Raw genomic sequence first — 14,854 nt, forward strand, 5'->3', positions numbered from 1 at the left:
CGCGATCGTCAAAATTGCAGAAAATTCTCTTCCAATTTCAAACTATAGAATTCAACATTCTCATCCAAAAATCGACATAGATTTACAGTAAGTTATACTTTTGTGTGTTTCTATTGATTTTTATTTCGACATAGTTATACTTTTTCCGATTTCTATTGATTTTTATGCAGCAAGTAAAAATTTGATTTTTTTTTGAATTTTTGGATTGATAAAGTTAAGGACATCGCGTACTGTGATAATTCTATAAAAATTGAGCACATAATATTAAGGACATAGTGTCCTGATTTTGCAAATTGAATTGAAAAAGTTAAGGACACAATGTCCTTAACTTTGTTATTGTTCTTCTGTATATTAAGGACATACTGTCATAGTTTTGCAAATTGTTTTGAAAAAGTTAAGGATACTAGGTCCTGAAGTTTGAGTTTCAAGTTGAAAAGTTCAGGACATTTGGTCCTGAACTTTCAATATTTAAGGAGAGTTGGTCCTTAACTTACAGTTATAAGTTAAAAAGTTAAGGACAAGTAGTTATTAACTTTGAGTTTCAAGTTCAAAAGTTAAGGACATGAGTCCTTAAGTTTGACTTGCAGGTTCAAAAGTTAAGGACATGCAGTCTTTAAGTTTGAATTACAGGTTCAAAAGTTAAGGACATGCAGTCCTTAACTTTGAATTCCAAGTTCAAATGTTAAGGACACTTGGTCTTGAACTTACAACACCTGTTCTTAATTATACAAGGATTGCATTATAAAATATGTCCTGGGTTTCCCATTCTCTTGACTTGTAGGATGAAAACAATATGTATTATAGTTGCTTTTAATGGTAGATGGACTGAAGACTATAAATATCTTGATCATCAAACAAAGCTTGTTCTAGTACCTGAGGCAATTCGTTTTGAAAATTTCATTAAACAGATCTTTGAAGTTATTGAATTGGATAGACACAAGTTTGAAGCAGTGATATGGTTTGATATCAACCTTGGAACAAGCAAGGGAATGCTTGTATCCAAAGATTTAGATCTTCACACATGTATAGAGTTACTAAAAATTCATTCACTCTTCAAGGGTTGTCGTTTCATTGTTGATATTTCGGAAAGAGTTTTTGGATCAACAAGCAACGAACATATCAACATAGAAACTCAACATGACAATCAAAACAAATGCCAACAAATAATGGAAGTAGATATGGTTGAAGCTCAAGCAATAACTGAAGAGGTACTTCAAACATATGTCAACAGAGAAACTCAACATGACAATCAAAACAAATGCCAACAGATAATGGAAATAGATATGGTTGAAGTTCAACCAATAACTAAAGAGGTGCTTCAAACATTTGATTCTATTCAAGTAGAAGGACAAAGCATTATAGAGATTGACAACGAACAAGCTTTGGGTATTCAAGTCTTAGAGAGTGCACCGGTAATCGAAGAAGTTGCTGAAAAAACCTCTACTCAACTAATAAGACGAAGATCAAATTTGAAACAAAAAGAATCCCCAACTATGATATTAAGAGAAAATGCTTCGTTGGATGAAATAAAAGCGGGATCAGTATTGGACAAAAAGAAGAGTATAATTAACTGTTTTTCGAACATAGCAATTAAAGGACATTTTGAATTCAAGTTTGTTAGATCAAGCTCAACAAGATATTCGTTGAAATGCAATGATAATAGGTGTGGTTGGTGTGTGCGTGCTTTCAGAATTAAAGATTCAACACTGTTCAAGATAGTAAAGATTGAGAAAAAGCATGACTGCTCTGTTAACACTATGAAAGCTGATCAAAGGCATGCAACTTCAAAGTTGATTAGTTGTTATATTATTGACAATCTTCGAGACCTAGGTTTGAAGTTACACCAGCTTTTGTCATGGCAGAGATGCAAAAATTGCATGGACTAGACATTGGATATCACAAGGCGCAACGTGCTATTCAACTTACTTCCGCTTTAATAAGAGGAACTCCCAAAGAGAATTATGAATTATTATCTTCATACTTGTATATGATGACAAGTAAAAATTCGGGAACTTATACTAACATATAGATAGACGACAACAACAGGTAAAGAATAAAAAAAAAGTCTATTAGTACATTTTATAAAATTTAGGACATGTTGTCTTTAACCAGTTAACTTTTGAGTTGTAACCAGAAGTTCAGGACTGGCTGTCCTTAACTTTTGAACTTGTAATTCAAAGTTAAGGATTGCCTGTCCTTAAGTTTTGAACTTTGAACTCAAAGTTAAGGACTGCATGTCCTTAACTTTATAACTTGAAACTCTAAGTTAAGGTCTGACTGTCCTTAACTTTTAACCTTATAATCTGAAGTTCAGGACTACCTATCCTAAACTTCTGTTAACCTTGTTTTATATTATATTTTTAGGTTTCTTTATATGTTTTATGCATATGGATCATCAATATCTGGTTGGAATCATTGTAGAACAGTGATTGTTGTTGATGCAACTTTTTTGAAGTCAAAATTTTGTGGTGTTTTAATGATTTCAGTTTCAAAGGATGCAAATAACCAAATTTTCCCACTAGCCTTTGGAATAGCAGAATCTGAAAATAACAATTCCTATTAGTGGTACTTTAGTCAGCTTCGCAATGCAATTGGGAGCCGTGAGAATTTAATTTTTTTATTAGTCGTGCATCAAGCTATCGCATATGACATTGCAAAGGTATATCTTGAAAGCCATCGTGAGATTTGCATCTATCATTTGGAGCAGAACCTAAAGCGAAGGAAGGTGAAAAGTGAGGTCATAAAACATTTCCAAAGTGCTGCAAGAGTATATAGGCGCAAAGAATTTGAACACACGATCTTCTTCCATTATCACACTACAAAGAAGGAAAAAGAAAATAAAGATTAGGACTTACAGTTAATTGGAGGGACTTAGTCCTTAACTTCAAGTTTCAAATAAAAAAGTTAAGGACAAGCAGTCATTAATTTAAAGTTACAAGTTGAAAAGTTAAGGACAATAGGTCTTGAACTTCAAATTTGGAGTTCAAAAGTTAAGGACACTTGGTCCTTAACTTCAAGTTTCAAGTTAAAAAGTTAAGGACAGGCAATCCTTAACCTATAGTTTCATGTTGAAAAGTTAAGAACACTTGGTCCTGAACTTCAAGTTTCAAATTCAAAACTAAAGGACACATGATCTTTAACTTTGAATTTCAAGTTCAAAAGTTAAGGACACTTAGTCCTGAACTTTGACTTACAAGTTCAAAAGTTAAGGACACTTGGTCCTTAACTTAGAGTTACAAGTTAAAGAGGTAAGAATAGGCAGTCCTTAACTTATAGTTTCAAGTTCAAAAGTTAAGGACACTTGGTCCTTAACTTAGAATTACAAGTTAAAAAAGTAAAAACAGGCAGTCCTTAACTTATAGTTTCAAGTTGGAAAGTTAAGGACACTTGGTCCTGAACTTCAACTTTCAAGTTCCAAAGTTAAGGACACTTGGTCCTTAACTTCAAGTTTCAAGTTCAAAAGTTAAGGACACTCAGCCCTTAACTTTGAGTTCCAAGTTCAAAAGTTAATGTCATTTGGTCCTTATCTTTTATGAACACAATTAACTAAAAATTCATAAACACAGTTAGCTTATGAATTCCTACGACTATTTTTATGAAATGTCCTTACATAATCAAATATATTGATTCAACCACAAACACATTTCACATTTCAATACCAAAAAGTTTTGAATAATAGAATCACAAAAATACGCTACTTCTCCGACACTGAATCAACTTATAATGATCCTTTATGAAATTTCACACATACTTGACACAACATTGATCGCGATTACACATATACAAAAAAAATGCATAAAAGAAAAAAAATTACCAGTTTAATCGTTCGATGCAGAGAAGATGACAGAGAGATGAAGAAAGAGAAAGATTAACTGCAGCTCGTTTGCATGCGAGAATGATACAGATGCTGAGAACACACGAAAACCCTGAAATATTCACTCTCAAAATTTCCCTCTTCTGAATGAATAAAACAAGGGTTTGGGAATATAAGAATTGAAGAAAGGGTAATACTGTCTTTTTCCTATTAGTAGTGGCTATTTTTACTGAGCATTATAATTAGTGGATAAAAATTAAAGACCCCCTTAATTAGTGGCTACTACACGCCATTTTTACTCAAATTTTAATAGTCCATGTTTTTTTCACTGACATGAAATAGCCCTTCGGCCCAAACTTATTGCATCTAATAGCCCGAAATATCTATTTTGTATAGTGTCAGTCTGTTCTGTATATTTTTTTATATATTGACAGTCTATTTTGTATAGTAACAGTCTATTTTGTATATTTTTTGTATAGTAACAGTCTATTTAGTATATGTTTTGTATAATGACAGCCTATTATATATAAATTGTATAATGACAGTCTATTTAGTATATTTTTATATAGTGACAGTCTATTTAGTATATTTTTTTATAGTTATATTCTATTTTGTATATATTTTTTATAGTGACATTCTATTTAGTATACCTTTAGTAACAATTTATTTTTGTATATGTTTTGTGTAGTGATGGTCTATTGTATATAAATTGTATAGTGACAATTTATTTTGTATAATTTTTGTATAGTTGTCACACCTCCTTTTTACCACCTGAGAGGGCGATATAATGGTGTTTTTCTAATTTAAGTGACATTGTTCGAAATGAGATTTTTTTAAAAATTCTTTTAGAGTCGCCATTTGGAATAGTTGATTTGGTGTCCTAAGTCACCGGTTTATTTTAAAATTCCAAATCGAGAAAATTTCGACTTTATTTTAAAAGCTTGCGAACCAGAAATTCTAAGTAAAGAATTCTGTTAACCCGGGAGAAGGTGTTAGGCATTTCCGGGTTCCGTGGTTCTAGCACAGTCGCTTAAACTATTAATATTGGCCTATTATCTGATTTACTACATGTTTTAAACCTATTGTACAATTTTAACTTTATAACCGCCTTTAATGTTTCTTATGAAAATTCAACGTTATTTAAAATACGTCTTAAACCACGCTACATGAAATGCACCTGCAATTCGCGATACATTTTATTTAACATTGTTGGAAATTGGGTTACATGAAATATACACCCGGATTTAAAAATCACAACTACGTCATGGGAACTTACCCGTAGTTATGATGAGTTATTTAAAGAAACGCGCCTAAAGCAACTACGAAGGTTCGAATTTAGAAACAACATTTGTGAGGGCTATGAATAATTTAAATGATGGCATGCTTCGATTTTTTCTATAAAAGTTAACTAGTTTTATGAGGGCCCTGAGTTAAGGGTTTTGCTTGACATGGCACACCTCAATTGATTTTAGTAGAAAGATTTGTATTAAATTAGAATAAATTAAGGGCGCTTAAGCTTAAAATCGAAATTCAATCCAAAATAACTAATTGGTATTGGAAAGCATGCTAGCAATTGATTGTTTTTTAAGAGAATCATGGGCCAACGGTGAGCCCAGTATCTTTCAAGAAAACTTGAAGATGAAAGCATGGTTGAAGGAACTGGGCTCAGAAAACAAGCCCAGAAATGAGGGACGCTAAAGGCCATCTAATTTTTAAGCCGAGTTGGCCCATATTAGGCTCATATTAGGCGGGCCCAGTTGCGACTAGATGGGCCTATCTACCCTTCATGCTTTGAGCCCGACTTACATGCTACTCACTTTGCAAAATTGCAACCCGAATTATTTCTGATTAAAAAGAAGAATCGGAAATACAACTCCAGTTTTGAGAAATAATTGTACTGTACACGATTTGCAAAACATAAAGGATATATATTCATACTATGGCTCATAGAAGAAACTTTACAATTGAGCCAAATCAATTGGGCTTAAGGTCTAGACCCAACGGTCCAGGCCCAAACCTGTCAAGACCTATTTTCATCTGGGCTTATCTCCAGGTCTAACCCAATTACCCACTACACTTATGAAAAGAAAATGCGCTAACACCTAAATACACTCCTCATGCTGTTGTTTCAAATATGAAATTAGAACCCTAGATTATTACAGTTCTCAAAAATAAAATTTCTCAGAATTAGTACATTACAACCTATTAATACATGAACACTATGTTAATACTAATCTATTACAATTTCATGTAATTAAACGTTTAGTGAACATCTGCCTTTTTTTTGGATATGGTTTATCCATCAAAGTTAAGTCCAATGCGTGAATATATAGATCCAACATGCTTACCAATAGTAAAGTTCCAGCTCTTAGCTTCTAAACCTGCTGATTTGACCAACTAGTGGTCCAAATCCACAAGTTATAGCTTCATGGTTAGTACTAGAACTCAAATAGCATCAAAACATATTGTTCATTTAATAGAAGAGGAAAGGAAGGCATGATTGTTATACATACAACACATTTGGCTTAAAGAAATAATTTTCAGGTAAAGGTAAATTTCAAGATAAAAGTATCCATGTATTTGCTAGGCCATTCATACTAAGTTACTAAAAAAGGAAATTCACATAATAACCAACCAGATTTATATCATTATAAAACAATACTACATTTTTGTCAAGACCCCGGTTCGCCCTCTGTGAACCATCGTGACAGCACCTAGTCTCTACGACTAGATAAGCCTAATTTTACGGAAGAAAAACCAAAATTTGCAGAAGTAAACAATTTAAAACAGAATTAAAGTAGTAACAGGGTTTAAATGTGCCGCTCGACATACACCATGTTTAACTCTTAATACCAAATATAAATCCAAGACCCGAAAACCCATGAATCACAAGCTAATGGAAGAAATACGCTCTAACTCTGGAATTTCTAATAAAGAACAGAAAAGTACAGAAGGGCTAAATACTAAAGGCAAGAATAGAAAGGGATTCCTTGGTCTGCGGACACGGCAGATGTACCTTGGAGACTCTAAGCAGGCGCCTCTCTCAACGATAGTAGGCCTGATCAGCGGTACCTGGATCTGCACATGAAAAACATGCGCAAAAGGGCATAAGTACACCACAACGGTACTCAATAAGTGCCGAGCCTAACCTCGTTGGGTAGTGACGAAGAAGGTCAGGGCCCTACTGAGGTTAAATACAATATAAGGGTTAACAGTGTGGAATAAAACAGAATAAATAAGTGCAACAATAAGAAATAACATAGAATTACGAGAACAACAACAAGTAGATCAGAGACAAAACAAGCATGGAAAGAAATACAGCTCAACACAGAGATAACAATCAGGCACCTTCCAAGATATCGTCCTGTAGTCCCAATTACAACTGTCCAGTGGATCTCCCGGGATACCGTCCCGTAGTCCAACTATCAATGCACGGGTATCTACCGGAAATCCCGATCCGTAGTCCCAAATGTAAATACCCAGTACTGGGGGAATCTACCAGGTGCATTCCCGTAGTTCCATATAACTGTACAGGGGGATCTATCGGGAATCTAACCCGCAGTCCCAAAGTAAATGTGCAGGGGGATCTATCGGGAATCTAACCAGTAGTCCCAAAGTAAACAGACAAGGAGAGCTACCGGAATCCCACATCCGTAGTCCCAATGTAAATATGCAGCAACATCAAGAAGATATTTAGAAATGAAATTTCATATCAAGGAATCAAGTAATTCTAACCTAACATGCTTCACATTGTGCAATCAAGGCAATTTAAGCAGATAAGCAATTTAAGTCAACTAAACATGCTTTACTTACTAACAACATGTTAATTTTGCAAGTATAATAAAGCAGGAAAGGAAACATGCTAATAAATACTTTAAGAAAAATTGGGTTTCCAACAATTTGCACAAGTACGTGCTCGTCACCTCACGCACAAGGCAATTCAGTTACCAAACATACCAATCCTAAGGGGAAGGTCCCCCACACAAGGTTAGACAAGCCACTTACCTCGAACTGGCTCAAAATCAACTCGAAACCACACTTTTTCCATGAGTATTCGACTCCAAATGACCAAAATCTATTCAATTCAATTGCATATCGTAAATAACATCTCAAGGAACTGATTCTACGATTTAATTCAAAGCTAAGACGCGAAATTAGGTAAAATGACCAAAATGCCCCTCAGGCCAACATCTCGGAATCGGGTGAAATTAACATTTTCAGAAACCTCGTACTTTCACGGGTCTAACCATATAAAATCTCTCAAATCGGATATCAACAACCCATTCAAAACTCAATAATTCGGCCTAAGAAGTTTCTTCCAATGTTTCCCAATTTTTAATCCCCAATACGAATTTAGATGATGAATTTAACTATAGATTGATGGAATATAACTAGAAAGGGGTAAAGAATCGTTACCCAATGATCTTCTCTTCAAATCCCTCTCAAAATCGCCCTCTCCCGAGATCCAATTTGATTTTTTCTAAGTTTTGAAACTAAACCCTTGAATTTCATATTTCAGCCCAGTGATTTCCGCATCTGCTGTCAAGGGACTCCATCTGTGGTCCCGCTTCTGCGGAACATTGGTCGCATCTGCGACTTTCATTAAATGGCACAGGAGCCGCATCTGCGATACTACTTTTGCAGATGTGAAACCGCATCTGCGGTGGATCTTCCGCATCTGCGGACACTGAAGGGACACCAATTCCGCTTCTGCGGTATCCAAAGCCGCATCTGCAGTACCGCATCCGCGGTCCATAAACCGCAGATGCGAAAATACCAGAAGCAACAAAAATCTGCAACTCTTCAACTTTAAAATTCTTCTGTCAACCATCCGAAATCATCCCGAGGCCCCTGGGACCTCAACCAAAAACACCAACGTCACCTAATACCTTATTTAAACTTGTACCAACCCTTAAAACACCTAAAAAACATCGAAACCTCGGATTAATCAAGGATTTAAGCCTAAGAACTCCAATTTCCCTCGAAATACTCTTTCGATAAAAACCCTAACCAAAACACGTCCGAATGACTTGAAATTTTACACACGCATCCCAAATGACATAACAAAACTACTGCAACTCTCAAAATTCCATTCCGACCCTCGGATCAAAATCTCACTATCAAACCGGAAACTTCCAAAATTCAACTTTCGGCATTTCAGACCTCAATTAGCTACGGACCTCCGAAACACAATCTGAACATGCTCCTAACCCCAAAATCACCTAACGGAGCTAACAGAACCATCAGATTTCCATTCCGAGGCCGTCTTCATACTGTTCCGACTTCGGTCAACTTTCCAATACTTAAGCTCTCATTTAGGGACTAAGTGTCCAAAAATTCTCCGAAACTCAAAACCGAACATCTCGGCGAATCAAATTAGCAGAATTAAACTTGGGGAAAGTAGTTAATAGGGGATCGGGGCGTTAATTCTTAAGACGACCGGCCGGGTCGTCACATCCTCCTACACTTAAACATTCGTTCGTCCTTGAACGAGCATAGAGACATACCTGAAGCAATGAAGAGATGAGGGTAACAGTTGCGCATATCCTGCTCGGTCTCCTAGGTCGCCTCCTCAACCAGCTAGCCCCGCCACTGAACCTTTACCGAAGCAATATTCTTTGACCTCAGATTTCTAATCTGCCTGTCCAATATTGCCTCAACATAAGATAGATCCTTGTCCAACTGGACTGAACTGAAATCCAACACGTGTGACAGATCCCCGTGATACCTCTGGAACATCGAAACATGGAATACCGGGTGAACTCCGGCCAAGCTGGGAGGTAAGGCAAGCTCATAAGCAGCCTACCCAACACGCCTCAATGTCTCAAAAGGGCCAATAAACCTCGGACTCAACTTCCCTTTCTTCCCGAACCTCATAACGCGCTTCATAGGCGAAACTCGAAGCAGAACCCGCTCTCCAACCATGTAGGAAACATCACGAACCTTCCGGTCTGCATAACTCTTCTGTCTGGACTGGGCTGTGCGGAGTCTATCCTAAATCACCTTAACTTTCTCCAAATTATCCTGAACCAGGTCTGTGCCCAACAATCTGGCCGCACCCAGCTCAAACCAACCCACCGGGGATCTACACCGCCTCCCATATAAAACCTCATACGGTGCCATCTGAATAATGGACCGGTAGCTATTGTTGTAAGCAAACTCCGCCAATGGCAAGAACTGATCCCAAAACCCTCCAAACTCAATCACACACGTACAAAGCATATTCTCAAGAATTTGAATAGTGCGCTCGGACTATCCGTCCATCTGAGGGTGAAATGTTGTACTCAACTCTATCCGAGTACCTAACTCATGCTGAACAGCTCCCCAGAACTGTGATGTGAACTGGGTACCTCTATCTGAAATGATGGAAACTGGAATATCATGCATACGAATAATCTCTTGGATATAAATCTCCGCCAACCGCTCCGAAGAATAAGTAGTGCACTCAGGAATGAAATGAGCGGACTTGGTCAGCCGATCCACAATCACCTAAATAGCATCGAACTTCCTCAAAGTCCATGGGAGTCCAACTACAAAATCCATGGTGATCCGCTCCCACTTCCACTCCGGAATCTCTATCTTCTAAAGCAACTCACCCGGTCTCTAGTGCTCATATTCACCTGCTGACAGTTGAGACATCGAGCCACGAATCCAACTATATCTTTCTTCATCCACCTCCACCGATAGTGCTTCCTCAAATCCTGAAACATCTTTGCGGAACTCGGATGAATGAAATACCGCGAGCTATGGGCCTCCTCTAGAATCAACTCTCGAAGCCCATCGACATTGGGTACATAAATCCGACCCTGCATCCTCAATACCCCATCATCACCAATAGTCACATCCCTAACATCACCGTGCTGGACCGTGTCCTTGAGGACAAACAAATGAGGGTCATCATACTTCAGCTCCCTGATGCGATCAAATAAAGACGACCGAGAAACCACGCAAGCTAGAACCCGGCTGGGCTCCGAAAGATCCAACCTCACAAACTGGCTGGCTAAGGCCTGAACATCTATCGCCATAGGCCTCTCTGATCCTGGTAAATAAGCCAAACTCCCCAAACTCTCTACCCGATGACTCAAAGCATCGGCCACTACACTGGCCTTGCTCGGGTGATACAAAATAGTGATATCATAGTCCTTTAGCAACTCCAACCACCTCCTCTGGCACAAATTTAGATCCTTTTTGCTTGAACAAGTGCTGCAAGCTCTGATGGTCAGTATAAATCTCACAGGGAACCCCGTATAAATAATGGCGCCTAATTTTTAGGGCGTGAACAATGGCAGCTAACTCAAGGTCATGAATAGGGTAGTTCTTCTCATGTACCTTCAACTGTCTGGACACATAGGCAATCACCCCTACCGTTCTGCATCAACACCGCTCCGAGGCTAACCCTCGAGGCATCACAATAGACCGTATAAGGCCCCGAACCAGTAGGCAATATCAAAACTAGGGCTGTAGTCAAAGCTGTCTTGAGCTTCTGAAAGCTTGCCTCACACTCCTCTGTCCACTGAAATGGAGCACCCTTCTGGGTCAATTTAGTCATAGGGGCTGCAATCGATGAAAACCCCTCCACAAAATGACAGTAGTAGCCTGCCAAGCCAAGGAAACTGCAAATCTCTGTAGCTGAGGACGGTCTGGGCCAACTCTGCACGACCTCTACCTTCTTCGGATCCACCTGAATGCCCTCCCTCGATACCATGTGGACGAAGAATGCCACTGAATCCAGCCAAAACTCACACATCAAGAATTTAGCATATAACTTCTTATCTCTCAGAGTCTGGAGCACAGTCCTCAGGTGCTGCTCATGATCTTCCCGACTCTGGGAATACACTAGAATATCATCAATAAAGACAATGACGAACGTGTCAAGAAACGGCCGAAACACACTTTGCATCAAATACATAAAGGCTTCTGGGGCATTGGTCAGCCCAAATGACATAACAAGGAACTCGTAATGACCATACCGAGTCCTGAAAGCAGTTTTCGGGATATCTGGCTACCAAATCTTCAACTGATGGTAACTCGAGCACAAATCAATATTAGAAAACACCCGTGCGCCCTGAAGCTGGTCAACCAGATCATCAATACGAGGCAAAGGATAATGGTTCTTCACTATAACCTTGTTCAACTGGCGATAATCAATACACATACGCATAGAACCATCCTTCTTTTTCACAAACAAGATAGGAGCACCCCAAGGTGATACACTGGGTCGAATAAAACCCTTATCAAGCAATTCCTGTAACTGATGCTTCAAGTCCTTCAACTCAGCAGGAGCCATACGATATGGAGGAGTAGAAATGGGCTGAGCGCTCGACAACAGATCAATGCCAAAATCAATATCTTTGTCAGGCGGCATGCCTAGAAGGTCAGCTGGACACACATCAGGAAAATCCCGTGCTACACGGACTGAGTCGATAGAAGGGGTATCGATATTGATATCTCTCACATAAGCTAAATATGCGTCACACCCCTTCTCAACCATACGCTGAGCTTTAAGGAAAGAAATAACTCTACTGTGGGTGTAATCTAAGGTACCTCTCCACTCAACACGTGGTACACCTGGCATAGCCAGCGTCACGGTTTTGGTGTGACAATCAAGAATGGCATAATGTGGCGACAACCAGTTCATGCCCAAGATAATATCAAAATCGACCATGCTGAGTAACAATAAATCAGCTCTGGTCTCAAAACCACTAAGAGCAACCAAACACGACCGATAAACGCGGTCCACAACGAGGGAATCTCCCACAAGAGTAGAAACATAAACAGGAGAACTCAAAGAATCTCGAGATACACCCAAATGTGGAGAAAAATAAGAAGACATATTAGAGTAAGTAGAGTCTGGATCGAATAGAACCAATGCATCTCTGTGGCAAACCAGTATAATACATGTGATGACAGAATCGGAAGCAACAACCTCGGTATGGGCAGGAAGGGAATAGTATCTGGCCTAGCCTCCCCATCTAGGGCGACTTCTACCTCCCCGACCTCCACCTCTAGCTGGCTAAGCAGGTGGGGTAGCAACTCGAGCTGTAACCATAGCCTGAGAACTCTGCGGGGCACGTTGTGGCTAAGAAGTCTGTGGGGGTGCACCCTTCCCATGTCTGGGGAAATCCCTGACCATATGGAGTGTGTCACCACACTCAAAACAAGCTCTGAGAGGATGTGGTGGCTGTGACTGGCTCGGTCCAGGTCTGCTGGACTGACCTCTAAAAGCACCTCGTGTAGGAGACGCATTAGAAATCGGAGGTGCATAATACGACTCCTGAGGCCTAGGAGGAGCTGGAGCACTGCTGACTACTGGAAGAGCTGAATGAATAGGGCGGCTCATATAACCCCTACCATGACGACCTGCAGTTGGGGTACGAGCACTAGAATAATGGCCTGACTCTCGAAACCTCATGGCCTCCCTCTCCTCCTTCTCCCTAGCATGCATTCCCTCAATCCTCCTAGCAATGCTTGCTACCTGCTGATAAGAAATGTCCATCTCCAACTCACGAGCCATGCTAGATCTGATGGGGGGAATAATCCCCTCAATAAACCAGCGAACCTTCTCGCAAACAGTAGCAACCAAGGCTGGTGCATGCCTAGCTAAATTGGTGTAACAGACAACATACACTGAAACAGTCATAGCACCCTGGCACAAATGCTCAAACTCTATGTGCCATGCGCCCCTGACGCTTTGAGGAACATACTCTCTTAGGAACAGATCCGAAAACTGAGTCCAAGTCAGTGAAGCAGCCTTATCTGGACTGTCTAACTCATAGGTGCGCCACAACTGATAGGCGGCTCCTCGAAGCTAGAAGGTAGTGAAAGAAACCCCGCTCAATCCTGGGATACCCATGGTATAGAGAATCCGGTAACACTCATCAAGAAATCCCAGAGCATCCTCCGATTCTAGACCATTGAATACAGGAGGCTTGTACTTCTTGAACCTTACAAGCCTCAATTGCTCATCCTCGGAAGCAACTGCCATGTCCTCGGGCTGAGCTGGCACTGTAGGCGGTATAGGAATAATCTCAAGGACCTGCTCAATATGCACTCGCTGCTCAGGAGTGTGGGCGGCGGGAGTCTACGCTGCTACCCCGGCCTGAGATGTAGATGCAACAAGGGGAAGCAACCCTGCCTAAGCCAAAGTGGTGTACATGGTCATGAACTATGCCAAAGTCTCCTGAAGAGCTAGAGTGGTAGCAGTAGTAGGCGTGTCAGGTACTTGGACTCCGGTTGGATCCGCTGGTGGTACCTCTGTGGCAGCTCGCGCAGGTGCTCTGGCTGCACCACATGCATGTCCTCAGCCTTTACCCCAGCCCCGGCCTCTGACGACTGTAGTAAGGGGTGCGGGTGCCTGATCGTCTCGGGTAGCACGTGTCCTTACCATCTGTGAGAAAATAGAAGACAGAAGTTTAGAATGGTGATGCCAAAATATCGCGCAACAAGGAAATTAAATGAAGTGTAATTTTCCTAAGAGTTACATAGCCTCTCGTAGATAAGTACAAACGTCTCCGTACCGATCAACGAAACTCTAATAAACCGGCTTGTGATCCATGACTCTTATGAACCTAGAGTTGTGATACCAACTTGTCACGACCCCGGTTCGTCCTCCGTGAACCATCGTGACGGCACCTAGTCTCTACGACTAGGTAAGCCTAATTTTACGGAAGAAAAAACAAAATTAGCAGAAGTAAACAATTAAAAACAAAAATAAAGCAGTAACAGGGTTTAAATGTGCCGCTCGGCATACACCATGTATCACTCTCAATACCAAATATAAATCCAAGACTTGGAAACCCATGAATCACAAGCTAATGGAAGAAATACTACATAGCTCTAACTCCGGAATTTCTAATAAAGAACAGAAAATTACAGAAGGGCTAAATACTAAAGGCAGGAATAAAAAGAGACTCCTTGGTCTGCGGACGTGGAAGATGTACCTCGAAGTCTCTAAACAGTCGCCTCTCTCAACAATAGTAGGCCTGATTAGCGGTACCTGGATCTGTACATGAAAAACATGCACAGAAGGGCATGAGTACA

General features: G+C 39.9%; 1 protein-coding gene across 1 annotated transcript; it reads left to right on the plus strand.

The window, feature by feature from the left end:
• The first annotated feature begins 782 nt into the window (after window positions 1–782).
• LOC138871750 (uncharacterized) lies at window positions 783–2,563 on the plus strand. Its single transcript, XM_070149648.1, has 2 exons — window positions 783–1,774; window positions 2,365–2,563. The coding sequence occupies exons 1-2, from the start codon at window positions 783–785 to the stop codon at window positions 2,561–2,563; spliced, it is 1,191 nt and encodes a 396-aa protein (XP_070005749.1).
• Window positions 2,564–14,854: the final 12,291 nt, after the last annotated feature.

This window comes from Nicotiana sylvestris, chromosome 6 (genome assembly GCF_000393655.2).
Source record: "Nicotiana sylvestris chromosome 6, ASM39365v2, whole genome shotgun sequence".
Lineage (NCBI taxonomy): Eukaryota > Viridiplantae > Streptophyta > Magnoliopsida > Solanales > Solanaceae > Nicotiana > Nicotiana sylvestris.